We start from the raw sequence: 27,058 nt of genomic DNA, 5'->3' as shown, positions 1-27,058 counted from the left end.
TCTTCTCCGCACTCGCATGCCGAGGATTCCACCCTGTAGCCCCATTTCTTAAGATTGGCTCTGCATCTTGTGGTGCCAGAGCGCAGTCTGTTCAGCGCCTTCCAAGTCGCCCAGTCTTCTGAGTGCCCAGGGGGCAGTCTCTCATCTGGTATCACCCATGAATTGAGGTGCTGGGTTTGGGCCTGCCACTTTTGGACTCTCGCTTGCTGGGGTGTTCCAGCGAGTGTCTCTGTAGATCTTAGAAAACTATGTCTTGATTTAAGTCGTTGACGTGCTGGCTGATACCCAAACAGGGGATGAGCTGGAGATGTCACTGCCTTGGTCCTTTCACTACTGGCTGCAACTTCCCGGCAGATGTCAGGTGGTGCAATACCGGCTAAACAGTGCAATTTCTCCAGTGGTGTAGGGCGCAGACACCCCGAGATAATGCAGCATGTCTCATTAAGAGCCACATCCACTGTTTTGTGTGGTGAGATGTGTTCCACACTGGGCATGTGTACTCAGCAGCAGAGTAGCAAAGCGCAAGGGCAGATGTCTTCACTGTGTCTGGTTGTGATCCCCAGGTTGTGCCAGTCAGCTTTCGTATGATATTGTTTCTAGCACCCACTGGGTTTGGGCCTACCACTTTTGGACTCTCGCTTGCTGGGGTGTTCCAGCAAGTGTCTCTGTAGATCTTAGAAAACTATGTCTTGATTTAAGTCGTTGACGTGCTGGCTGATACCCAAACAGGGGATGAGCTGGAGATGTCTCTGCCTTGGTCCTCCAAGATTGTTACCATCATGCCATCATGGAGGAGACGCAGAATGTTCACAAATTTGTTAGGACACGCGGTTTTTTGGAGGATGGTCCAGAGAGCGCTGCGATTCACTGTGTTGAATGCCTTTGCAAGGTCAATGACTGCCGTGTACCGAAGTTGGTTTTGTTCCCTGCATTTTTCTTAGAGCTGTCGTGTGTGTGTGTGTTTTTTTTAAAAAAAAAACCTATAGTTCTCAGTGACTAGAAGATGCTTGTCTCTGTAGCCCCTGAAATAGAGGGTTCTTTTCCAAGTGGAACTCTTTGCCCCGGAGTGTGGTGGAGGCTCCTTCTTTAGAAGCTTTTAAACAGAGGCTGGATGGCCATCTGTCAGGGGTGCTTTGAATACAATATTCCTGCTTCTTGGCAGAATGGTGTTGGACTGGATTGCCCATGAGGTCTCTTCCAACTTTATGATTCTAAGTGGCGAGCCAAATGCCGCCTCTCCGCCGCCTCCTTTTATAGAGTCCTCTCCTCAGTCCTACTCTAGAGAACCGTCTCCTGACCAGAGGCCTGGACAGAGCCCAAACAGTTATGACAGAGGAGGGAAAGAACAAGGCGATATTAAGTTCTTTTCAAAGGGGAAATGGGGTGGGGTGGGGGAGGCCCTCGGAAAGAGCTGCCTTGTAATCGGAGAGGTTCTCTGCTCTAACCCAGCCCAATTTTGTGACTGGTGGGGAAATGTAGACTGTCCCTCCCTCGGCAGCAAGTTTATTAAATATAGTAGTAGCCGAACCCTCAATTGGAAACAGACGCTCGTCTGTTTAACTCCTGCCTCCTTCGCTTTGCTTCTTCGTGGTGCTTCGGGGAATGATAGCACCGCTGGACCGTCCTTAAGCCAATACTATGGGATCCGGTCCGGTTTTGTCGGTCTTTCTGCTTCTGTTCCAGCTCCTGCTCGGAACGCCCTTGCTCCACGCAAACCCAGAGTCCGGAGGTAAGCCTGGGCCGCTACATTTCGCTCCTGCTGAATTTTCTCCCTGTTTTTTCACTGTCAATTGGAAAAGGGAAAGACTTGGAGGTTGTGACAGAGATGTCATGGGTTGTACATCCTGGATCTCTTGACAAAGAGACCTGCAGATGTGTTACTTGGAGAAAGCTTGCTAAAGATCAGAGAGGAGTAGACTTGGGAGTTAGCTATGGTTAGGAGAGGAGACCAGATGGGATGGTCATTGGACAAGAGCTCCGTCAAAGCATCCAGAACATCCAGCGGATCCAGATTTGGTAGGAGAGGATTTGCTTAAAGTCTGGTTTCTGGGTGGACACAGAATGTGCCATTCTTATGTTTGGAGAAACAGCAATCAGATACTTATCAGTTGAAGCAGATGTCTACATTTCTAATCTATGTAAGCAGATATCTTAAGAAAGAAAGCTTGCTTGACAAGTTGATTGACTGTGAGATGATATCAGCTTCACTGATGGTCCTCGTTCAGGCATGGTTGAATATACTTGGGTTTACTTAGGTATGTCTTCAAGTCACTTGCTGATTTGTGGGCATCTCATGAAGCTCAGGCAAGGAAAACTCAGAGGGGCCAATACCTTCCTCTGAAATATAGCCTGAAGCACCTGATCTTTGTTGGTGGTCTCCTATCTAAAAACTGACCAAAGTTGACTTTGTTTAGCTTCCAAGATCAGATTGTATCTGGTCACTTTAGGGAGATATATGCTCATAAAAACACTAAAAGGAGTGGAAGAGTCTACCCTTCATCCAAGACCTACCTCCCAAGATGTTGGTCTGGTTGGACTGAACGATGGTCTCTTCTTGAGATCTCCCTATAGAGGGCACAGTTGGAATGCAGAACTCCTGACTCTTGTGTCCTGCAGAAGCTTCAGCTTGGAGCATCAAGCAGCATCTCTACAAGTGCTCCTCAAGTGTTTTTGTAGCAATGCGGTGCAATTTCTAAGATGAGATTGTTGGTGATGGTTCTTGCTTTATCCTTCAAGCTTCTCATTCATGTATAAGCTGATGTTTGAACACATGTGGCTGTTCTCGTTCTCATAAGAAACTCTGGTACTAGTTGTGCTACTAGGTGGAGATCCTAAGTTCCCCAGTGAGGACCAATGACATCTTTCCAAGGTTGGCAATATTCAGATTAGAATGAGGATGTTCCTAGAACTCATGGTTGGTAGAGCAATGTCAAGGGTGTGGTCTAGACCGCTTTGAGTCTTCTTTGGGAGAGATAAAGTGGAGTATAAATCATCATCATCATCATAGACCTACTTGAACCTACTTGAACTTGAAAGAGGATCTGGGATGGTCCTTCTGTAGGGCAGCCTACAGAAACTTGGCCTTCAAGTTTCTCATTCATGTATAAGCTGATGTCTGAACACATGTGACTGTTCGTGTTCTCATAAGAAACCCTGGTACTGGTTGTACTACTAGGCAGAGACCCATAGTTCCCCAGTGTGTATTAATTACATATTTCTAAGGTTGTCTATATTCAGATTAGAAGAAGGATATTCCTTGAACTCATGGTTGGTAGAGCAAAGTCAAAGGTGTGGTCTAGACCACTTTGAGTCTTCTTTGGGAGAGATAAAGTGGGGCATAAATAATCATCAACATAATCATCATAGACCTACTTGAACTCAAAAGAGGATCTGGGATGGTCCTTCTGTAGGGCAGCCTACAGAACCTTGGCTTTCAAGTTCCTCATTCATCTATAAGCTGATGTCTGAATACATGTGACTGTTCGTGTTCTCATAAGGAACCCTGGTACTGGTTGTGCTACTGGGCGGAGACCCTAAGTTCCCCAGTGCGGATCAATGACATCTTTCCAAGGTTGGCAATATTCAGATTAGAAGGAGGTTGTTCCTAGAACTCATGGTTGGTAGAGCAACGTCAAGGGTGTGGTCTAGACCGCTTTGAGTCTTCTTTGGGAGAGATAAAGTGGAGTATAAATCATCATCATCATCATCATCATCATCATCATCATAGACCTACTTGAACCTACTTGAACTTGAAAGAGGATCTGGAATGGTCCTTCTGTAGGGCAGCTTACAGAAACTTGGCCTTCAAGTTTCTCATTCATGTATAAACTGATGTCTGAACACATGTGACTGTTCGTTTTCTCATAAGGAATCCTGGTACTGGTTGTACTACTAGGCAGAGACCCATAGTTCCCCAGTGTGTATTAATTACATATTTCTAAGGTTGTCTATATTCAGATTAGAAGAAGGATATTCCTTGAACTCATGGTTGGTAGAGCAAAGTCAAAGGTGTGGTCTAGACCACTTTGAGTCTTCTTTGGGAGAGATAAAGTGGGGTATAAATCATCGTCAACATAATCATCATAGACCTACTTGAACTCAAAAGACAATCTGGGATGGTCCTTCTGTAGGGCATCCTACAGAACCTTGGCTTTCAAGTTCCTCATTCATCTATAAGCTGATGTTTGAACACATGTGGCTGTTCTCATTCTCATAAGAAACTCTGGTACTAGTTGTGCTACTAGGAGGAGACCCTAAGTTCCCGAGTGTGGATCAATAACATATTTCTAAGATTGTCAACATTCAAAGTAGAAGAAGAATGTTCCTAGATCTCATAGTTAGTAGAGCAAAGTCAAGGGTGTGGTCTAGACTACTTTGAGTCTCCTTCAGGAGAGATAAGGTGGAGTATAAATAAATAAATATAAGCATAACAACAATAGACATACTCTGAAATTGAAAGGGGATCTGAGATGGTCCTTCTGTAGAGCAGCCTTTTAATCCAATTGTACCCATTTAATGACCATCTACTCTTCCTACCCTGATAAAGAAGGTGAAATACCTGTCCAGCAATGATCCATACGTCCCTTTACAACTGAGATATATAACTGAATGGCTTATGATCAATAATACCTATTGACATATATGAATGGCATGTCTGTCAAAGACATCTCTGCTATTTGGCATGGAAGGTTTGGAAGCATCTCACTATTCAAGTTATTCAGAACAGGGAAAGTTGTCCATTTAGCTGAGATGGTCACCTCTTACTGACCCAAGGAGACCAGAACATTTTTAGTATAGATTGAGAACTGGAGACATGTCACTGAAAGATGATCCACGCTGCAGAATTAAGAGCACCACTATGACTCCATGTGATGGAATGATTGGATCTAGAACTTCGTGAGACATTGACCCTTCTCTGTCAGAGAGTCTGGTGCACAAGAAAGTACAAATCCCAAGAACCCATTGGATGGAGCTTTGGCAATTAAACTGGTGTTGAGATGTTATAATTCTGCAGTGCAGATGGTCTCTGAGACAACAGCTGAAGGAAAAGTATAGTCATGAACTAAGAAAAGTCCAGTTGAAGGAAGGGTGTTGACTTGGGGTGGGAGAGAAGAGATGAAAATTTGAAGCAGTCTGAGATTACTCATGGAGAAGAAACCTCAAAAGGCTTAAGGTTAGGAGGAGATGTGTGTGAGAGGTAAACCACGGACTATAACTTCCACAAGCCTCCACCCCAAATGACCAAAGAGTTCTGGGAAACTTATCTAGACATGATGACTAAAAGGAGTGGTTGCTAGAACTCTAGACGAGTGCTTCTCAAACATTGGTCCTCCAGATGTTTGGATATCAAATCCCATGCTTCTTAACTATTGGCCTATGATACTGTGAATCACCGCCTCCTATTGAGAAAAATGTATAATATCACAAAGGACGACCACCTCACCCGCCTCATAGGAAACCTGCTACAAAACAGGAGCTTTTTATTGAGTTCCAGGGCCAGAGAAGCAGATGGCGGAAACAGAAGAACGGCCTGCCTCAGGGGACGTGCTTGCTCCATCCATGTTCAGCATCTACACAAATGACCAGCCACTGCCAGAAGGGACAGAGGGTTTCATCTATGCAGATGATCGTGCCATTACTGCTTAAGCAGGGAGCTTTGAGATGGTAGAACAGAAGCTTTCCAAAGCTCTAGGTGCTCTTACTGCCTATTACAGGGGAAACCAGCTGATCCCCAACCCATCTAAAACACAGACATGTGCCTTTCATCTCAAGAACAGAGAAGCATCCCGAGCTCTGAGGATCACCTGGGAAGGAATCCCACTGGAGCATTGCAGCGCACCCAAATACCTGGGAGTCACTCTGGACCATGCCCTGACCTACAAGAAGCACTGCCTGAACATCAAGCAAAAAGTGGGTGCTAGAAACAATATCATACGAAAGCTGACTGGCACAACCTGGGGATCACAACCAGATACAGTGAAGACATCTGCCCTTGCACTGTGCTACTCTGCTGCTGAGTATGCATGCCCAGTGTGGAACACATCTCACCACACTAAAACAGTGGATGTGGCCCTTAATGAGACATGCCGCATTATCATGGGGTGTCTGCATCCTACACCACTGGAGAAATTACACTGCTTAGCCGGTATTGCACCACCTGACATCCGCCGGGAAGTAGCAGCCAATAGTGAAAGGACCAAGGCAGAGACATCTCCAGCTCATTTCCTGTTTGGGTACCAGCCAGCACGTCAACAACTTAAATCTAGAAATAATTTTCTAAGATCTGCAGAGACACTCGCTGGAACACCTCAGCAAGCAAGAGTCCAAAAGTGGCAGGCTCAAACCCAAAACCTCAATCAATGGCTGATACCAAATGAGAGACTCCCCCCTGGGCACACAGAAAACTGGGCAACTTGGAAGGCACTGAACAGACTGCGCTCTGGCACCACGAGATGCAGAGCCAACCTTCAGAAATGGAGCTACAAAGTGGAATCCCCGACATGCAAATGTGGAGAGGAGCAAACCACTGACCACCTGCTGCAATGCAACCTGAGCCCTGCCACATGCACAATGGAGGACCTTCTTGCGGCAACACCAGAGGCACTCCAAGTGGCCAGATTCTGGTCAAAGAACATTTAATCAACTACCAAACTCACAAATTTTGTATTTTGTCTGTTTGTTTGCTTTGTTCTGCTAGAAATGTAATATAATTGACTGGTTGCCCTGACACGACAAATAAATAAATAACTATTGGCTGGGATTTGAAGTCCAAAACATCTGGAGAACCAACGTTTGAGGACCACGACTGTGAAAAATCCAAAACGCAAGAGCTTCCTCTATCTGTACAATTGGTATCTGAGACTTCTCAGTAGGCAGTGAGGATCCCAAAAAACATGCACGGGAGAATGATATGTTCAGCTCAGCACTCCATTCTTTGTTCCAGGCACCTAGATTTATTATCCAACGTGCATAATTGTGCGTGATTGATTCTACTCCCTGAATTACGCAGCGTGGCTGAGTTGGTTGCAAAAAAGCAAGTGCTCCGTCTCCGTTCTAAGCATCCTGTGTCCTTGTTATGGGGAACTTGCCTTAGATGGTAAAGCGTTTCTCCTGTCCATGCCTTATACTTGGCAACGTGAGTTGGCTGCCTATAAGACATGTGTCCCATATCAAGTTATAACATCGTAAATTCCAGGAGAGGAGCTTGTGCTCATTCAACACAGCAAAGCCACAAAAGAAACAATGGAATGGTTTTGCTGAAATAAATGTCGTTGACCCATCCACATTTAGATATTTCTTTACAGCAGTGGTTCTCCACCTTTGGGTCCTCAGATGTTTTGGCCTTCAACTCCCAGAAATCCTAACAGTTGGGATTTCTGGGAGTTGTAGGCCAAAACACCTGGGGACCCACACGTTGAGAACCACTGCTTTACAGCATGGGGGGGGGGTGCTTTCTTATTCTGAGTTGCACCCCACTAATCTCAAATTCACAACAGTCCTATCGGGTGGTTTAGAAGGTCATCTACATTGTAAACAACACTTCATTAACCCTAGGGAATGACGGAAATTGTAGGGTTGCTGTGAGTTTTCTGGGCTGTATGGCCATGTTCCAGAAGCATGGGAATTGTAGCTTGGTGAGGCAGAAGCACTCTTTGACAAAGGCTAAAGACCTTGTGAAAGTGCCACTCCCATGGCTCCATATTATTGACCCCACTGCAGTCACAGTGGTGTCAACTGCATTAATTCTACGCTTGACCAGGGACCACTTTGACCAGGAGCCACTTTGACCAAAGACCACTTGAGCAGGGCCCACTTTGACCAAGGACCACTTTGACCAGGGGCCACTATGATCAAAGACCACTGGACCACGGACCACTTGAACCAGGGACCACTTGAACCAGGGACCACTTGACCAGGGACAACTTTGACCAGGGACCACTTTGACCAGGGGGCCACTTGACCATAGACCACTTTGACCAGGGCCCACTTTCACCAGTGACCACTTGTCCAGGGGCCACTATAACCAGGGACTACTTGACCGGGGACCATTTTGACCAAGGACCCCTTGACAAGGGGCCACTTGACCAGGGGTTACTTGACCAGGGACCACTTTGACCAGGAGCCACTTGACCAAGGACCACTTTGACCAGAGACCACTTCAACCAGAGATCACTTTGACCAGGGACCACTTTGACCAGAGACCACTTTGACCAGGGACCACTTGACCAGGGGGCCACTTGACCAGGGACCATTTTGACCAGGACCCTCTTGACCAGGGGCCACTTGACCAGGGACCACTTTGACCAAGGATAACTTGACCAGGGGGCCACTTTGACCAGGGACCACTTTGACCAGGGATCACTTTGACTAGGAAACACTTTAACCAAGGAACACTTTGACCAGGAGCCACTTGACCAGGGACCACTTGACCAGGGACCATTTTGACCAGGGACCACTTTGACTAGGGACCACGTTGACCAAGGACCACTTTAACTAGGGACTACTTTGACCAGGGACCACTTGACCAGGGATCACTTGACGGGGGGGACGGACACTTAACTAGGGATCATTATGACCAGTGACTACTTGACCAGAGACCACTTTGACCAAGGGCCACTTGACCCGGGGCCATTTCAGCTTTAGTTTCTGGTACAGAACACATGCCATCCAGTAGTCACCATCTGGTTGCCCACTGAAAACCACATTTAATAATATAGAGCTGATGTGGTAGTTGTAATCTTTTGTGGATAGCCAACCTCTCCCCTCCCAACATCCCCATTGCCTCGGCACTATAAAAGGGTTTTGCGAAATTAGTTGCTCAAGTTGTTGCGTGGTTTCGAGACAACAATGTAGTAATGGTGAGGCTGCGGACCATATTTTCATTCTTGTGGACCACTGGTGGTTGGGAAGATGGATAGATAGGAGTCTGCCATTCATGACCGAAAAAGTCAAGGATTCGTTCACCGATGATGAAAGTTTTGTGTGTCTCACCAGTTGTACTAATAGTAAAAGATATTTGATTGACACTTTATGAATTCATGATAAATGTATGGCCCATGCATTGAGTTTTATGGAGGATTTACCATCATAAGCCGATTTTCCGTCCCAATTGTGTACGGAAACATACTGGTTCCTAAGTATTATAATCTCCCTCTGTGTGTAATTGGCGTTGATCGTCTCCGATGGCTCCAAGAGTTGTGTCGTTGGCGAAGTCTCGAATGGATGGCAATGCTTCGCCAGCGTTTCAAGTAATCAAATTACATTAAATAACAGTAGGTTCAAATCGGTTTGTTTGCTGAGCAGTGTAATGAGTCCGATTAACTCTAATTTATTTTCCTTTGGAAGATAATGGAGGACTAATAGATTCATTATAGTCGAAGGATCAGAACATATTTAATTTTAGAAAGCTGCTTACATACTTTCTGTTGGAAGGATATTAGATCTTTGATGTCAGGAATGCTTATTGTTCAACGTCTATATGATTACCGATGGAGTCCCATTAGCTAATGGGAATTAATGGGATTGTATTAGAAAGCATTAATATTTACCTGAATTTTATGTCTTGCCTTCCTTACACTTCATTACTCACCTAGTCTTACAGCCTCGAGTCAAATCCCACCCACTATGTCCCAAAAAATCCTACTATTAGCCACAGAGTGGGAAATGAATAGTTCAATTCTAATCATAAATGAGCCCCATTGAGTTTAACTAGGCTTCCTAATAGGAATCAATTGGGGAAATGCATCTAAATCATCCCCCAATTTAACCTCAGCAGAGTGAAAGCCAAGACCAAGGCTACAACAACATGTCATAGAACTCCCAGAGGTAATTTTCAACAGTAAGCAAACAGTATTTTGGCACGCCCCCCCCCCCCCAACCAATCATTGATATATATTTTCTGTTCGTTGTGGGAGTTCTGTGTGCCATATTTGGTTCAATTCCATCACTGGTGGAGTTCGGAATGCTCTTTGATTGTAGGTGAACTATACATCCCAGTAACTACACTTGCCGCACTTGCTCCCTTGCCTGGCCCGCTTTGAGTCCGGAGGCGTGCCTGAAGACCGCGGCGTGCGCACCAAAAATCACCTCTTCTCCTGACTTTCTCCTCAGCCATTGGGACCAAGAGAGAGAGAGAGGTGGAGATGCCCACCTTTCCTGAAGATAGGCACAAAAGCAAAAGAGGGAGCGGAGGTGGGAGATAACTCCAGCCGGAGGGTCTCTCTCTCTCTCTCTCTCTTGGTCCCAATGGCTGAAGAGAAAGTCAGAAGAAGAGGCGACTTTTGGTGCGTACGCTGGGGTCTTCAGACATGCCTCCGGACCCGAAGCGGGCCAGGTGCGGCAGCTCCGCCCCTTGGCCCACCCGTGGATTGGGAAGAGGAGAGGAGGAGGGTAGAGCGCCAGGGGATCGGGAAAGGGAGCCAGTCATGGGGAAGGGATCAAACGCGGAGAACGATTGAGTGCCGGCTCTGCTCGTGCACCCAGTGGCCGGGTGGAGCAGGAATGAGAGGGGCTAGGCGAGGCTCAAGGGCTCGGCCCCTTTGGGAAGAGGATCGCCTGGCAGCAAGGCAAGAAAGCCGAGGCTCCTCCCAGACTACTAGGGCTGTTGTGAGCTGAGGGAGCGCTCCTCAAGTGGCGGTCGAGGGGCATTTACAGAGGCACCTCTGCGCCCTTGGCAAAAAAAGTGTTCTGCGACCGCTTACTTCGCGTAATGGATGAGCCGCCCCTGAGAACTCCAATATGCTGATGACGTCATCTGTGCGCATTCAGAAGAAGATCTACAAGCCACTCTAAACACCTTCGCAGAAGCATACGAGAATCTCGGCCTGTCATTGAACATCGAGAAAACCAAAGTGCTCTTCCACAGTCACCAGCCAATTCTTCTCCAATGCCAGAAATACAGCTTAATGGTGTAACATTAGAAAATGTTGACCATTTCCGCTCCCTTGGCAGCCACCTCTCCACCAAAGAGGATCATGAAAATCCTCTATATGTGGAAAGTCCACCTCCTTTCCATTTTCCTCTCAAGCGCTTCTCAATATATCGCAAGCATTTCCATGCTAAAAGCAAAATCAGGAGATAGGCTCATCCATCAATGTCAAGTTTTGTGTATTCCTTGCAGTGCAAGCAAAGCGTAGATAATGGAACAAGGAAGGGAAAGAGGGAAGGAAATATTTTTCTTAGAGCTTTTGGTTCCCCTTGGAGAAGTACAAGTGCTGATCTAGACCAGATATTGGGAAAGAAAGTAACTTCTTAGGATCACAAGGCCCAGAAAGAATCAACTGCTTGGAAAGCCTGTGGGTTATGTTGTCTGCAGACAGCTGGGACAAATAGTCCCAAAAAAGTAACTTTTCAATGCATTATATACTTGAAAAGTGCATTAATTATTAGCACTGAGTTGTGCATCTATGGCAGAGCATTGCTTTGCCATAAATGTGCTACTGAACTGTGACGCCGCGAGTGGCACCACCTGTGTGTAGAACTTTAAAGTGCAAAGGTTTAAACTGTATAACATGCCCAAACTTGCCTAGTTTGTAAATGTATAGTTAGATTGATTGGTTATTTATAGCTGTCAATCAATGTTGTTTGCACCAGTTATATTGCTTCCTTAGCTCAATTGCTTGGCTCCACCTCTTCCTGGAGGAGGGCAGAGCTTTTCCTTTTCCATTCTACCATCAAACTTTCTATCAGATAGACGTGAGAAAGAGACTTGGCTCTAAAGCCCTTAATTAAGTTACCTCTCATCACCAATTCTAAGGTTTTTACCATTGGGACTCATACTTCATGCCCAGATCGCCCTGGACAATGTTGAGGAGACCCAAGCACCTTCAAACTGGTCCATTGGCATCAAAAGGAAGACTCTGTGCCTTCAACATAGGCCATTGGACTGGGGGTTATGTTTGTTCCGACTTTCACAGCCATTGAGAAAAGAGGGATCAGGAAAAGCTTCTCAGCTGCGAAATCTCCTTGGACTCAAGACAACCAGAGACTGTAATGTATATCTCCTTTACCCCCTTTGAAACTTCCAGCTTATTACCTTAAAGAGATAACTCTTTGTGAACAATAAAACCTACTTTGAGTTATCTACAGTGTTTTGGTCCTTGAGAGTTTTAGTTCTCGAAAGGAAGGCAAGAAGCAATCCCCTGAGGGAAAGATGTCACGTCTATGTCTCTTTCACTAAGAGTTATAGCCCCCAGGCACGATGGCATAGAATTCCACTTTTCGCCCCAAGTTGCTCCATTCTGTTGTCCAGAGTAGAATAGACCCATTGGACTAATCAGAGTTACTCCTCATTCAATTACTCCTTCATTCAATGAATTCCAACTGGAGTCCATCCACATCTTTTGGAGCATTCCTTTATTCACTCAGCCAAAAGTCTTGCAAATGAAGCAGAAAAGTTCTTGCATTGATGGATGGGAGAACCAGCATTCCTTTCCACCTAAGAGCAACCTTTTTGAGTTTGACCGAACCAGACCTTGCCGTTGCCCATTTCTCTGGCACCAATAGTTGATGTTTCATTGCACAGCATTCATTCTTTCCAAAATATACACTGTCACCAGACAGTTTGATCCAGCACAAGCACATACCAGAGCTGTCGAATCAGTGTTGTTCGTTTCTTTCGGAGAGAGATGGGGGCAACGTCCAAGAAGACGTTGACGGGGTCGGTACACATCCAATGCGGTCCATTTGCCAAAGGAATTGGATTTCAGGTGTGGCTTTGGCTTTGGCGAAAGATGAAGGGAAGTGGGACTGGCACAGGAGAAGGTGGCTTACTCATTGGAATGAGACAGTGGTGGCGACTATGACAAAGCAATCCTTGGTTTGGTTCTGGTCCAATCCAGAAGAGATGTTCTTCTAAGTCAGTGTTTCCCAAACTTTGGTCTTCCAGGTGTTCGGGACTTTAACTCCCAGAAGCCTCTAATACTTGGGCTAATGGTCAAACTTTGGGAAGTACTGTTCCAAGTATTTCTCTAAGATATTGGGTCTTCAAAAAGAGGATGCATATTGCACTCCTGGCCAGGAAACACCTCTGTACTTAACCACCACACGCCAGTCCAAGTTAAATCAGCAAAGTGGTTTATTAAAGACTAGTAGGCTTGGGCGATCCAGTTCATTAATTTCATAATTCGTTATTAATTCGTATTTAAATTAGCTTACAATCCAATATCGAGCCATGCAGGAATAGTGTGAGGAGTAATTCAGAATCGAAACAATTTTTCCAATTTTTGTAATTATTTTCGTAATTTCGAAATTATATTTTATAATATATAATTATAATATAATATATAATATAACAATATAATATAATAATATTATAATAATATAATATACATTATATATTATATTATATTATTATAATACTATTATATTATAGTATTGTATATTATATTATTATATTATATATTATATTACTATATTATTATTATATATTATATTATAATTGTATATTATAATATAATATAATATATGTAATATATTATAATATAATGTAATATAATATAATATACAATTATAATATAATAGTTACCTCTCTTTGAGAGTTCTTGGAGAACGGGAGAAGTTCCAGCAGATTGGAGGAGGGCCAATGTGGTCCCAATCTTCAAGAAGGGAAAAAAGGATGACCCAAACAACTACCGTCCGGTCAGCCTCACGTCGATACCGGGCAAGATTCTGGAAAAGATTGTTAAGGAAGCGGTCTGCAAACACTTAGAAACAAATGCAGTCATCGCTAATAGTCAACATGGATTTATCAAAAACAAGTCATGCCAGACTAATCTGATCTCTTTCTTCGATAGAGCTACAAGCTGGGTAGATGCGGGGAATGCCGTGGATGTAGCGTACCTGGATTTCAGTAAGGCCTTCGACAAGGTCCCCCATGACCTTCTGGCAAGGAAACTAGTCCAATGTGGGCTAGGCAAAACTACGGTGAGGTGGATCTGGAATTGGTTAAGTGGACGAACACAGAGAGTGCTCACTAATGCTTCCTCTTCATCTTGGAAAGAAGTGACGAGCGGAGTGCCGCAGGGTTCCATCCTGGGCCCGGTCCTGTTCAACATCTTTATTAATGACTTAGATGAAGGGCTAGAAGGCATGATCATCAAGTTTGCAGATGACACCAAATTGGGAGGGATAGCCAATAGTCCAGAGGACAGGAGCAGAATTCAAAACGATCTTGACAGATTAGAGAGATGGGCCAAAACTAACAAAATGAAGTTCAACAGGGACAAATGCAAGATACTCCACTTTGGCAGAAAAAATGAAATGCAAAGATACAGAATGGGGGACGCCTGGCTCGAGAGCAGTACGTGTGAAAAAGATCTTGGAGTCCTCGTGGACAACAAGTTAAACATGAGCCAACAATGTGATGTGGCAGCAAAAAAAGCCAATGGGATTTTGGCCTGCATCAATAGGAGCATAGTGTCTAGATCTAAGGAAGTAATGCTACCCCTCTATTCTGCTTTGGTTAGACCACATCTGGAATATTGTGTCCAATTCTGGGCACCACAATTCAAGAGAGATATTGACAAGCTGGAATGTGTCCAGAGGAGGGCGACTAAAATGATCAAGGGTCTGGAGAACAAGCCCTATGAGGAGCGGCTTAGGGAACTGGGCATGTTTAGCCTGAAGAAGAGAAGGCTGAGAGGAGATATGATAGCCATGTATAAATATGTGAGAGGAAGCCACAGGGAGGAGGGAGCAAGCTTGTTTTCTGCTTCCTTGGAGACTAGGACGCGGAACAATGGCTTCAAACTACAAGAGAGGAGATTCCATCTGAACATGAGGAAGAACTTCCTGACTGTGAGAGCCGTTCAGCAGTGGAACTCTCTGCCCCGGAGTGTGGTGGAGGCTCCTTCTTTAGAAGCTTTTAAGCAGAGGCTGGATGGCCATTTGTCAGGGGTGATTTGAATGCAATATTCCTGCTTCTTGGCAGGGGGTTGGACTGGATGGCCCATGAGGTCTCTTCCAACTCTTTGATTCTATGATTCTATGATATATTAGGGTTGGGCGGTTTCGTTCGTTAATTTCGTAATTCGTTAAAAAATTCGTTAATTTTCCAATTACAAACCGATAACGAACCAGTCTGGAACAATTTTTAAAAATAACGAATTTTTAAATCGTTTCGTAAATGTTTTGTATTTCGTTATTGTATTTGTTTTGTTATCGTTTTGAGGTCGTTTCGTTATTATTTCCGCATGTCTGGGGCACGTTTTATAGTTGTTTTTGGTTTTCTAAGGGGTTTTATAGTTGTTTTTGGTTTAATTAAGCTTCAGAAGTTCCCCCTGTCCATTTGGAGGTTTTTTAGCGTATTGCGTGGTCGCGTCCGCCATTAACGAATCGATTCGTTATTGTTTCGGAAATCGATTCATTAATGTTTTGTAATTTTTTTACATTTACGAAATTTTGTAAATATCGAACTTTTTAAAACAAAAATTTTGTAATTATTTTAAATAACGAAATGCAAAAAACCCCAAAAAACGAATCGATTTTAGAAACAAATTTTTCCGTTGTTACCCAGGCCTAATATATATAAAATAGAATATATTATATATTATATATATAATAATAATATAATATAAAATACAATAATACAATATAATAATATTATAATAATATAATATAATAATATATAATGGACTGTCACCTTGTCGATGGACTGTCACCTTGTCGTGGTGAGGGGGCTTGCGCGTTCCGATGAACCTGTAGGCACAACAACTGGAGTCGTGCGCTCCCAGGAGTGGCCGCGGGGGAGGTTCCCGACCAAGCACAGTCCGAAGACCCAAAGACCTCAACGGCGGAGCAGGCGGAGGATAACATGGCACGTGTTACAACGGCTGCAAAGGCGGAAGAAGGCTGCAACAGACTGAGAAGCCACGGTCATTGTGTTAAACTACATCACCAGTGGAACCTCACTCTGTGAAGACTGTGTGTTGATCAGTTGTGCACTGACCTCCACACATTAAAAAAACCCACGCACAGGCGTCTTCCAAGAAAAAAAACAAACCAACCAAAGCCCCATGGCGATCAGCGAGTGGCGACGGGGGCAGGACTGTGAAATCTGGAAGCCCCTAGTCACAGACTGGCACATGGGCGGTGGGTACGGACTCAGTCGTTCTACCTCAAGGTCCGAGGCAGTTGAGTAGTTCGGCAGCTGTATCCGCGACTGAGCAGCCCTTTTGAGGACCCACTCTGCTCACCCCACATGGGGAGGGGGCTAGAAAAGGTGCCCTAAACATAGTCTGCCTCACTTATCCCTGACTGGACTGCCGCGTCCAGTGGGGTCACCACCCTGCGGCCAAAAAAGGAAAATGAACTTCGGTACGTGGAACGTACGGACTCTGATGGACAACAGTGGCAGTGAACGCCCCGAATGCAGAACTGCCATCATCGCAAGGGAGCTGGGACGCTTCAACATCGACATAGCAGCCCTTCAGGAGACCCGGAGAGCAGGAGAGGGACAGCTGAAGGAAGAAAAAGGAGGCTACACCTTCTTCTGGAAGGGACTGCCCGAAGAAGACAAAAGACTGCACGGAGTTGGCTTTGCTATCAGGAATGATCTGGTGAAACATCTGACCGAAGCGCCCACTGGCATCAACGAACGACTCTCAACCCTCCGAATCGATCTTGCCAAAAACCAACGGGCAACCATCATAAGTGCCTATGCACCAACACTAGATGCTGACGAAGACATCAAGGAGAAATTCTACTGTCAGCTGGACACCGTCCTATCGGGGATACCTGAGGACAAAATCATCCTCCTGGGGGACTTCAATGCAAGAGTCGGGCGAGACTTCGACCTGTGGCCAGGGACCATCGGAAAAGACGGGGTTGGAAACAGCAACTCAAATGGCATCCTGCTTCTCACCAAATGTGCGGAGCACAACCTTGTCATCACCAACACGCTCTTCCGCCAGAAAAACAAGTTCAAGACATCATGGAAGCACCCCCGGTCAAAGCATTGGCACCTCTTAGACTATGTAATAACACGCGCCAGAGACCGCCGTGACGTGCTCCTCACAAGAGCCATGACAGGTGCTGACGACTGCTGGACTGACCACAGGCTAATTCGATCCTCGATGGCTATCAAGATCGCTCCCAAGCGCAGGCTCCAAGGAAGAAAGACAAGGCGCAAAATGAACACCCAAGCCCTTCAGGAGCCCTCCAGGCGAGCCCATCTCCAAACAGCACTCAAGAACCATCTACCCACAGTACACCCCGAAAATGTCGAGGAACATTGGAACAAACTGAAGACCTCCATCATTCAAGCCTGCGAAGAAACTATTGGATACCAAGCCAAGAAACATCAAGACTGGTTTGATGAAAATGACATCGAGATCCAACAGCTAATTGACAAGAAAAGGAAAGCCTTCCAAGCATGGCAGAGAGACATCAACTGTGCTGCTAAGAAAAAGATCTATGCCAGTGCAAAAGCTGAGGTCCAAAGAAGGACAAGAGAACTCAAGAACATCTGGTGGACAAAGAAGGCTGAAGAAATCCAACACCTGGCAGATACCCATAATGCTCAGGGATTTTTCAAAGCCACAAAGGTCATCTACGGACCAAGAAACCATGGCATACAGCCTCTACGCTCATCAGATGGAACCAAACTCCTGAAGGACCAAAACTCAATTGCACTACGTTGGAAAGAACACTACCAAAGCCTCCTGAACCGCAGCTCCAATGTGGCCGAAGAGGTCCTCTCACAAATCCCACAACAACAAACCAGGGATGAGCTTGCAGCACTGCCTAGTTTGGAAGAAGTCAGCAATGCCATCAACCAACAGAAGAATAACAAAGCCAGTGGACCAGATGGGATCCCTGCTGAAATCTTTAAAGAGGGAGGACCTGAGCTGACACACCAACTCCACCAGCTCATAGAAAAAGTGTGGGTGACCGAGAAAATCCCAGCAGATTTCAAGGACGCCACCATCATCACCCTCTTCAAAAAAGGGGAAAGAACAGACTGCGGAAACTATCGAGGTATCTCCCTTCTAACCTCCGCTGGGAAAATCCTCGCAAGAATCCTTGCAAACCGCCTTCTGCCCCTCTCAGAAGACACCCTCCCAGAATCCCAGAATGGCTTCCGCCCCTCCAGAGGAACAGTGGACATGATCTTCACTGCACGACAGCTCCAAGAAAAATGCAGGGAACAAAACCAACCTCTGTACATGGCATTCATCGACCTCGCAAAGGCATTTGACACAGTGAATCGCAGCGCTCTCTGGACCATCCTCCAAAAAACCGGGTGCCCTAACAAATTTGTGAACATCCTGCGGCTCCTCCATGATGACATGAAGGCAACAGTCTTGGACAGCAGTGGCTCCCAAAGTGACCCATTTAAGGTGGAATCAGGTGTCAAACAGGGATGTGTTATTGCCCCAACTCTATTCTCCATCTTCATCGCTATGATACTTCACCTTGTTGACGGGAGGCTTCCCACCGGAGTGGAAATAATCTATCGGACAGATGGCAAGCTATTCAACCTCAGCAGACTGAAAGCCAAAACCAAGGTTACAACAACAGCTGTTATAGAACTCCAGTATGCTGATGACAATGTCGTCTTTGCGCATTCAGAAGAAGATCTACAAGCCACTCTAAACACCTTCGCAGAAGCATATGAGAAGCTCGGCCTGTCACTGAACATTGAGAAAACCAAGGTGCTGTTCCAGCAGTCACAAGCCCATCCCTCTCCAATGCCAGAGATACAGCTTAATGGCGTAACATTAGAAAATGTGGACCATTTCCGCTACCTTGGCAGCCACCTCTCCACCAAAGTTAACATCGACGCTGAAATACAACACCGCCTGAGCTCTGCAAGTGCAGCATTTTCCAGAATGAAGCAGAGAGTGTTTGAGGACCGGGACATCCGTAGGGAGACCAAGGTGCTTGTCTATAAAGCTATTGTCCTCCCAACCCTGCTCTATGCCTGTGAGACGTGGACTGTCTACAGACGTCACATGCAGCTCCTGGAACGTTTCCATCAGCGCTGCCTCCGGAAAATCCTGCAAATCTCCTGGGAAGACAAGCGGACAAACGTCAGTGTGCTGGAAGAAGCAAAGACCACCAGCATCGAAGCGATGGTCCTCCAACATCAACTCCGCTGGGCCGGCCACGTTGTCCGGATGCCTGACCACCGTCTCCCAAAGCAGTTGCTCTACTCCGAACTTAAGAACGGAAAACGGAATGTTGGTGGACAGGAAAAGAGATTTAAAGACGGGCTCAAAGCCAACCTTAAAAACTCTGGCATAGACACTGAGAACTGGGAAGCCCTGGCCCTTGAGCGCTCCAGCTGGAGGACAGCTGTGACCAGCAGTGCTGCAGAATTTGAGGAGGCACGAGTGGAGGGTGAAAAAGAGAGAAACGTGCCAGGAGGAAAGCGCGTCAAGCCAACCCCGACCGGGACCGCCTTCCACCTGGAAACCAATGCCCTCACTGCGGAAGAAGATGCAGAGCAAGAATAGGGCTCCACAGCCACATACGGACCCACAGGGAAATCCATAATGGAAGACCATCTTACTCGTCCAACGAGGGATCGCCTAAGTGAAGTGAAGTGAATATAATAATATTATAATATAATATAGTTGTTGTTTGTTTTATCACACCAACAGTCAGCGAAACGGGTTTAGAACCAAATTTTTCCGTGGTTACCCAAGCCTAAAGACTAGCTATCCCCTGCCAGGCGTTGCTGTGGCTCAGTCTCGTGAGCTGGAAAATAAAGTAATGAGATAGTGTTGACTTCTAATATATGTAATGTTCTGATGCTTGTGGGTAAACAGTATTTCTTGTTGTTTCTTTGTCAGTGTTGATGTCGAGATTGTCTGGTTTGCCTACTCTGGAACAGGCAACATATAATTCTTCTTTAGGGGTCTCTTTCAAATCTATGATACTATATCTCTCTGTGTGTGAATCATATCTATCTGTCTATATCTATGGCTGGATGGCTCTTTGTCAGGAGGGCTTTGATTACGTTTTCGTGCCCTGAAGGGAATTGGACTTGATGGCCTTAAGTTGGCCTGTAGAAGTTGGTTAACAAGTGACTTAAAGGAAGGCAGCCAAACTTTAATACAGCTTCTGTCGTTCGGGTTGTAAAGGCAAGTTTAGATTAACAGGCAGCTCTGACATTCTGTCGGTTTTGGCATGGTGACAAAATGGCATTCGCATGCTGCAAATACACACACACACACACATACCCCCTTTGCATGCCATATCTGTGCAGCTTTTGCCGAAAGCCTGTTTATAATGAAGCCCAGCCTGCGTTCTTCCAACTCTGCATTTGCGTCAATGCTCCCTTTGCAGAGTGTTTCCTTTGAGGTTGGCTATTGAACTGCTCTTGAAAACAGAGGACAAGTCAAGATGAAGGATGCGATTCTGTGTTCTTTGGACTCCAGAACATCTGGAGCAGTGCTTCTCAACCTGGGGGTCAGGATCCCTGGGAAGGTCACGAGAGGGTGTCACGGGGGTTGCCAAAGACCATCTGAAAACATGGTATTTTCTGTTGGTCATAAGGGTTCTGTGTGGGAAGTTTGGCCCAAGTCTATCATTGGTGGGGATCAGAATGATCTTTTATTGTAGGTGAACTATAAATCCCAGCAAGTACAACTCCCAAATGCCAAGGTCTATTTCCCCCAAATTCCACCAGTGTTCATTCACATTGGGCATGTTGAGTATTCATGGCAAGTTTGGTCCAGATCCATCATTGTGTGAGTCCATAGTGCTCTCTGGATGTAGGTGAACTACAACTCCAAACCTCAAGGTCAATGCCCACCAAACCCTTCCAGTATTTTCCGTTAGTCAAGGAAGTTCTGTGTGGCAAGATTGGTTCAATTCCATTGTTGGAGTTCATAATGCTCTTTGATTGCAGGTGAACTATAAATCTCAGCCACTTCAACTCCCAAATGACAACATCAATCCCCTGCCAACCCCACCAGTATTCAAATTGGGGCATATCAAGTATTTGTGCCAAATTTGGTCTAGTGAATGAAAATACTGTCAGAGTTTGGGGGGTGCGTAGCGGAAGGTTTGCTAGATCAACAGACACAGTACTCCAAAAATCCGGACTCTGCAGTCTTACAGTTGCAAAAGAAACTAAGTTTTACTAAGTACATATAAGACACGTCTTCACACAGCGAGCTACAATCAGGAACTACAAAGCACAACACAACAGTTTCTGAACATCTGCTTATCTGACTTCTGGCTGAGACCAGATCCTCCCTCTTCTTCCCAGCCAAAGAACACGTTATCTAATTTCTGTCAAGGTTACATTTTCTCTGCCTCAGCACTGTATTTCTAATACACAATTGAACAGAATAGAATCCATCTTGAAATACATCTTAATCCATCTTGAATTACATAGAAACACATTGAAAAACACACATGCATAACTAAATAATCCTGACAAATACATCCTGGATATCAGATATTTATATTATGATTCATAGCAGTAGCAAAATTGTAGTTGTGAAGTAGCAACAAAATAATTTTATGGTTGGGGGTCACCACAACATGAGGAACTGTATTAAGGGGTCGCGGCATTAGAAAGATTGAGAACCACTGATCTTGAGGGTGACTTCGGTTGCATGTTCACTGTAAAATTAACGCAATTTGGCACCACATTCGCTGCTGTGACTCAATGCTATTGCATCCTGGGATCTGAAGTTTGGTGAGGCGCTGACACCTCAAAAACTACAATACCCATGCATTTAGAGGCGTTCTTACTAGGCATAACACCTAGATCACTTCTGAAGACAAATAATAGACTTTTCATTGGAAGAATGGATAGCAAAAGTAGCTGAAATTGTGGGAATGGGTATTTTGATAAGCTGCGGTGGTGCAGCGAGTTAAACTGCTAAGGTGAAGAACTTGCTGACTGGAAAGTCGGAGGTTGAAATTTGTGGGGCGGGGTGAGCTCCCACTGTTAGGCCCAGCTTCTACCAACCTAGCAGTTTGAAAATATGCAAATGTGAATAGATCAATAGGTACCGCTCTGGCGGGAAGGTAACGGCACTCCATGCAGTCATGCTGGCCACATGACCTAGAAGGTGTCATCGGACAACGCCGGCTCTTCAGCTTAGAAATGGAGATGAGCGCCACCCCCAGAGAACTCAACTAGGCTTAATGTCAGGGGAAGCCTTTATCTTCAGATAAAAGACTCAAGAAAGAGAGCATTCCGTGTGAAAAGATGGAAACACAAAGAAATACGTGAAGAAGACGAGTGGATAACCAAGATAATAGACATCAGAAATATGCTCAAACTCATTTTCCTCATGTCAAAGAATAAAGGAATAAAAGTGAAAGAAACAGACTGGAAAAAAATCACTGAATACTATAAACAAAGAAATAATGTTGATTTAGTAGAGAAAAAATATGGACAATACAGCTTTTCCAGTTGTTTCTCTGCAATCCTGCTGTCACCTGGGATTGCAACATCAACGATCTATACTTTGTTTTTTAACACAATTGTGAGGTCAGGAGTATTGTGCTCCAAAGCTCTGTCTGAATCCAGAAGTCCCTGAGTAATTTGACATGTTCATTCTCTGCAACTTTTTCCGACTTGTGATCCCACCAATTCTTTGTCACAGGCAGAGATGGTCTTTGTGGCACAAGTGCCAATGAATCATCTGAGCAACGGTGTTGTGCCTCTGCTTGTAGTCTGTCTGCGCAATCTTCTTGCAGCAGCTGAGGATGGGATCTATTGTTTCTTCTGCTTCCTTGCAGAGTCTACACTTGGGATCTGTTGTTGTTGTTGTTGTTACTACTACATGTTACAAGTAAAGTATTAGAAAAATTGTCAATAAAAGTTTCTTGAATGCTAAGAATCCCATCCGAGATGAGTGTTGAACAAATGAGAATTTTCACAATTCAGGCCTTATTCGATGCAACAACTAAAAAATTGTATGCAGAAAACAGCATGTTCTGTCAGACCGTGCAAAAAGGATTCTGTGAAGCCCACCTCCTCCAAGATGAACTGAACCACCTCAACTGGGCTCTCCAGGCCAATGGATACTCTACCTCAGACATCAGAAGAGCTGCAAGACCACCGAGAAGAAGCCATGAGAGTCAAGACAAAGATCCACCCAGAGGAAAAGTGTTCTTGCCATACATCAAGGGAACCGCTGACTGCATAGGGAAGCTGACGAGGAAACACAACAATCAAACTATCTACAGACCCACCAAGAAAATCCAATAAATGCTACGTTCAGCAAAGGACAAGAGGGGTCCTCTCGCTTCTGCAGGAGTCTACCGTATACCATGCAGCTGTGGACAAGTCTACAGAGGGACCACCAAACGCAGCATTGCCCAGACACGAATCAAGGAACATGAAAGGCACTGCAGACTACTTCAACCAGAGAAGTCAGTCATAGCAGAGCACCAGATGAACCAACCTGGACACAGCAGATTATCTTTATTTATTTTTATTTATCGTGTCAGAGCAACCAGTCGATTATATTACATTTCTAACAGAACAAAGCCAACAAACAGACAAAATACAAAATTTGTCAGTTTGGTAGTTAATTAAATGTCCTTTGACCAGTATCTGGCCACTTGGAGTGCTTCTGATGTTGCTGCAAGAAGGTCCTCCATTGTGCATGTGGCAGGGCTCAGGTTGCATTGCAGCAGGTGGTCAGTGGTTTGCTCTTCTCCACACTCGCATGTCGTGGATTCCACCCTGTAGCCCCATTTCTGAAGGTTGGCTCTGCATCTCGTGGTGCCAAAGCGCAGTCTGTTCAGCGCCTTCCAAGTCGCCCAGTCCTCTGTGTGCCCAGGGGGGAGTCTCTCATTGGGTACCAGCCATTGGTTGAGGTTCTGGGTTTGAGCCTGCCACTCTTGGACTCTCGCTTGCTGGGGTGTTCCAGCGAGTGTCTCTGTAGATCTTAGAAAACTATGTCTGGATTTAAGTCGTTGACGTGCTGGCTGATACCAAAACAAGGGATGAGCTGGGGATGTCTCTGCCTTGGTCCTTTCAGTATTGGCTGCCACTTCCCGGCAGATGTCAGCTGGTGCAATACCGGCTAAGCAGTGTAATTTCTCCAGTGGTGTAGGGCGCAGACACCCCATGATAATGCGGCATGTCTCATTAAGAGCCACATCCACTGTTTTAGTGTGGTGAGATGTGTTCCACACTGGGCATGCATACTCAGCAGCAGAGTAGCACAGCTCAAGGGCAGATGTCTTCACTGTATCTGGTTGTGATCCCCAGGTTGGGGGACATGAGAGAAGCCTCCTCGCAGGACTGCAAGACATCCGGGCATCCCCTGAGCAACATCTTCATAGATGGCTGATTCTCTCGCCACAGAAGCAACCAGCAGATTTTCTGAGAACACAGAAATGCTGGACCACTCTCACAACCACCATGTCAGACTACACAGAGAAGCCATTGAAATCCACAAGAAGCATGTGGACAATTTCAACAGAAACCATGAAAATGAACAAAATCTGGCTACCAATATTTTAAAAAAACTCTAAAATTAGAACAGCACAACAACAGAGAGGAAACAAACAAGGACATCTAATCACCTCTCAACAAAAGTTTGCTCCAGGCTCTGCCAAGCCATCAAATGCTAATCAAGGTGATCAGTTGAAACATTCACACCTAGCTCCAATAGACAAGAGTCCTTTGTCCCACCCTGGTCATTCCACAGATTTATAAACCCTTTTTCCTAGTTCCAACAGACCTCACTACCTCTGAGGATGCTTGCCATAGATGCAGGTGAAACGTCAGGAGAAAATGCCTCTAGAACATGGCCATATAGCCCGAAAAAACCTACAACAACCCAGGAAGAAACTGCTGTTTTTCTGTGTAAAATGACCACGTGTGGAATTTTGCACAGAATAGGCCAGCAAATGATCTTCGCAATGTAGCCTTCGAACACTTGCTCAGAGTAAGTAGAAAATTGCAAGAATTTATTGATTGCTTCCTTCAAGGAAAACTATATTGGGAGGGGGATGCATTCCTACTACCTAGGCGAAGTGAGTGTTCTCCTCCCTTAGGCCTTCTTTATTGCACTTAGAGCCAAGATACACATTTTCTTTCCTTCCAGTTGAGAAAGTGTGGGTCATGATCTATTTTTTCCCCTAATGGAGTTAGAAACAGGATGGATGGAATGAGTAAACGCACAGAATGAGTGGGTGGTGGAAAGCTAAGGAGGAGAACGGTGTCCTACTGGGAACAGAAATGGAGGTTGACTTTGGAGTCACTTCCTGTTGGAAAGTGGCCTAAAGCCACATTCGTTTTCCCCGGAGATTAGCAAAGTTACTTTTTTGGAGGCCTCTGAAAAGAAGCAGGGGAGCTGAGGGATGATTTATTGTTGCCACCAATTTGAAAGGAACCAGTATTCAATGGAGGTTGCCGATTACGAACCAAATTTACCATCAAGTTAGAAGGGAGGCTGTTCAATTGCACCTCCTCCTTTATTAAGAAAGTAATAACTTAGTAGTAATTACACTGTATATACTGTAGCGTGACTGGAGAGAAGAATGTAGATTTATTTGGTTACTTTTCCCTACGTTTCTGCCACCACGTGAGGTAAGTTGTAATATTGTGAGAAATGGCACTTTGGACACAGAATAGACGGAGCTGAGGCAATCTTCAAATAAAAGTTAACAATTTTATTAAGTACACAGCGTGTGGTTGCAAGACGTAACTTTTCCTTGTTGCACTTGGAATAATACTTGTAACTTTAACAGTTCATTCTTTCAAGTAACACAGTATCTTTCTGACGTAGAGCACTTGTTTCAGACAAAGTTTCAGTACAGGGATGTTTCCCTTATTTGATCCTCCCTAGATAAAATACTAAGTAAACTATTCTTTAGCCTCTCCTTAGACTAAAAGAATACTGGCTATGTTTCACCATTCGGCTGCACTAGCCTGAGAAACTTCCAATAGCCAAACCCAGCTTTTCAAAGCCTCAAAGTTTGCTTCACAAGTCACTCCGCCATCTTTCCTTTCCTTCTCTCCCAACTCCTAACTCCTCACTCCTCTAAACCTAAACCCTACCTGATTTTTAACTGTCGTTTTTCAAACTCTCCCCTCTAAGCTCCTCCCACTTCCCTCTCTCCTCCATCGGTCTCCATGGCAACGCACATGGAGGACTCCTCTGACTTAGGCCGCTCCAGCATTACTGCAGCCAGTCTAAACACAAATACAGTTAAAATCATACAATTTATAATCAACTCCTGTACACCTCCACTCCTAGGTTGACCATATTTATTTATTTATCATGGCAGAAGCTAATTGAGAATACAGTTAAAATGTATAGATAAACCACAAACAAAGTTAGAAACTTGGCATTGTACTAAATTTCCTTTGACCAGAAGCTGGCCACTTCTAGTGCCTCTGGTGTCGCTGTAAGAAGGTCCTCCATTGGGCATGTGGCAGGGCTCAGATTGCATTGTGGTAGGTGGTCTGTGGTTTGCTCTTCTCCACTTTCGCATGTCACAGAGTCCACTTTGTAGCCCCATTTCTTAAGGTTGGCTCTGCATCTCGTGGTGCCAGAGCACAGCCTGTTCAGCACCTTCCAAGATGCCCAGTCTTCTGTGTGCCCAGGAGGGAGTCTCTCATTTGGTATCAGCCACTGATTGAGGTTCTGGGGTTTTGCTTGCCACTTTTGGACTCTTGCTTGCTGAGGTGTTCCTGCAAATATCTCTGTCAATCTTAGAAAACTGTTTCTTGATTTAAGTCATTGGCATGCTGGCTGATATTTGAACAGAGGATGGGCCAGAGATGTCAATGCCTTGGTCCTTTCATTACAGCAACATTTCTCAATGTGGGGGTCAGGACCCATGGGGAGGTCACGAGGGAGTTTCAGAGGGGTCACCAAAGACCATCAGAAAACACAAAGAGCCAGCATTGTCCGTAGACACCTCCAAGGTCATGTTGCCGGCATGACTGCATGGAGCGCCGTTACCTTCCTGCCGGAGTAGTACCTATTGATCTACGTATAGACTACTGCAACACTCTCTACGTGGGGTTGCCTTTGAAGAGTGCTCGGAAGCTTCAAATGGTCCAATGCTCAGCAGCCAGGATACTAACAGGAGCGGCACTCAGGGAGCATGCAACTCCTTT

General features: G+C 45.2%; 1 protein-coding gene across 1 annotated transcript in view; it reads left to right on the top strand.

Moving 5' to 3' along the window:
• The first annotated feature begins 1,483 nt into the window (after nt 1-1,483).
• Nucleotides 1,484-27,058, top strand: part of CSPG4 (chondroitin sulfate proteoglycan 4) — a 156,669-nt gene continuing 131,094 nt past the window's right edge. Inside the window, exon 1 of the mRNA XM_067471264.1 lies at nt 1,484-1,729. Within this exon, the coding sequence (XP_067327365.1) occupies nt 1,639-1,729 (91 nt within the window). The 5' untranslated portion in view covers nt 1,484-1,638. The remainder of the gene's footprint in view (nt 1,730-27,058) is intronic.

The sequence above is a fragment of the Anolis sagrei genome, chromosome 9 (genome assembly GCF_037176765.1).
Source record: "Anolis sagrei isolate rAnoSag1 chromosome 9, rAnoSag1.mat, whole genome shotgun sequence".
Taxonomy (NCBI): domain Eukaryota; kingdom Metazoa; phylum Chordata; class Lepidosauria; order Squamata; family Dactyloidae; genus Anolis; species Anolis sagrei.
This window is presented reverse-complemented; position numbering and strand designations above follow the sequence as displayed.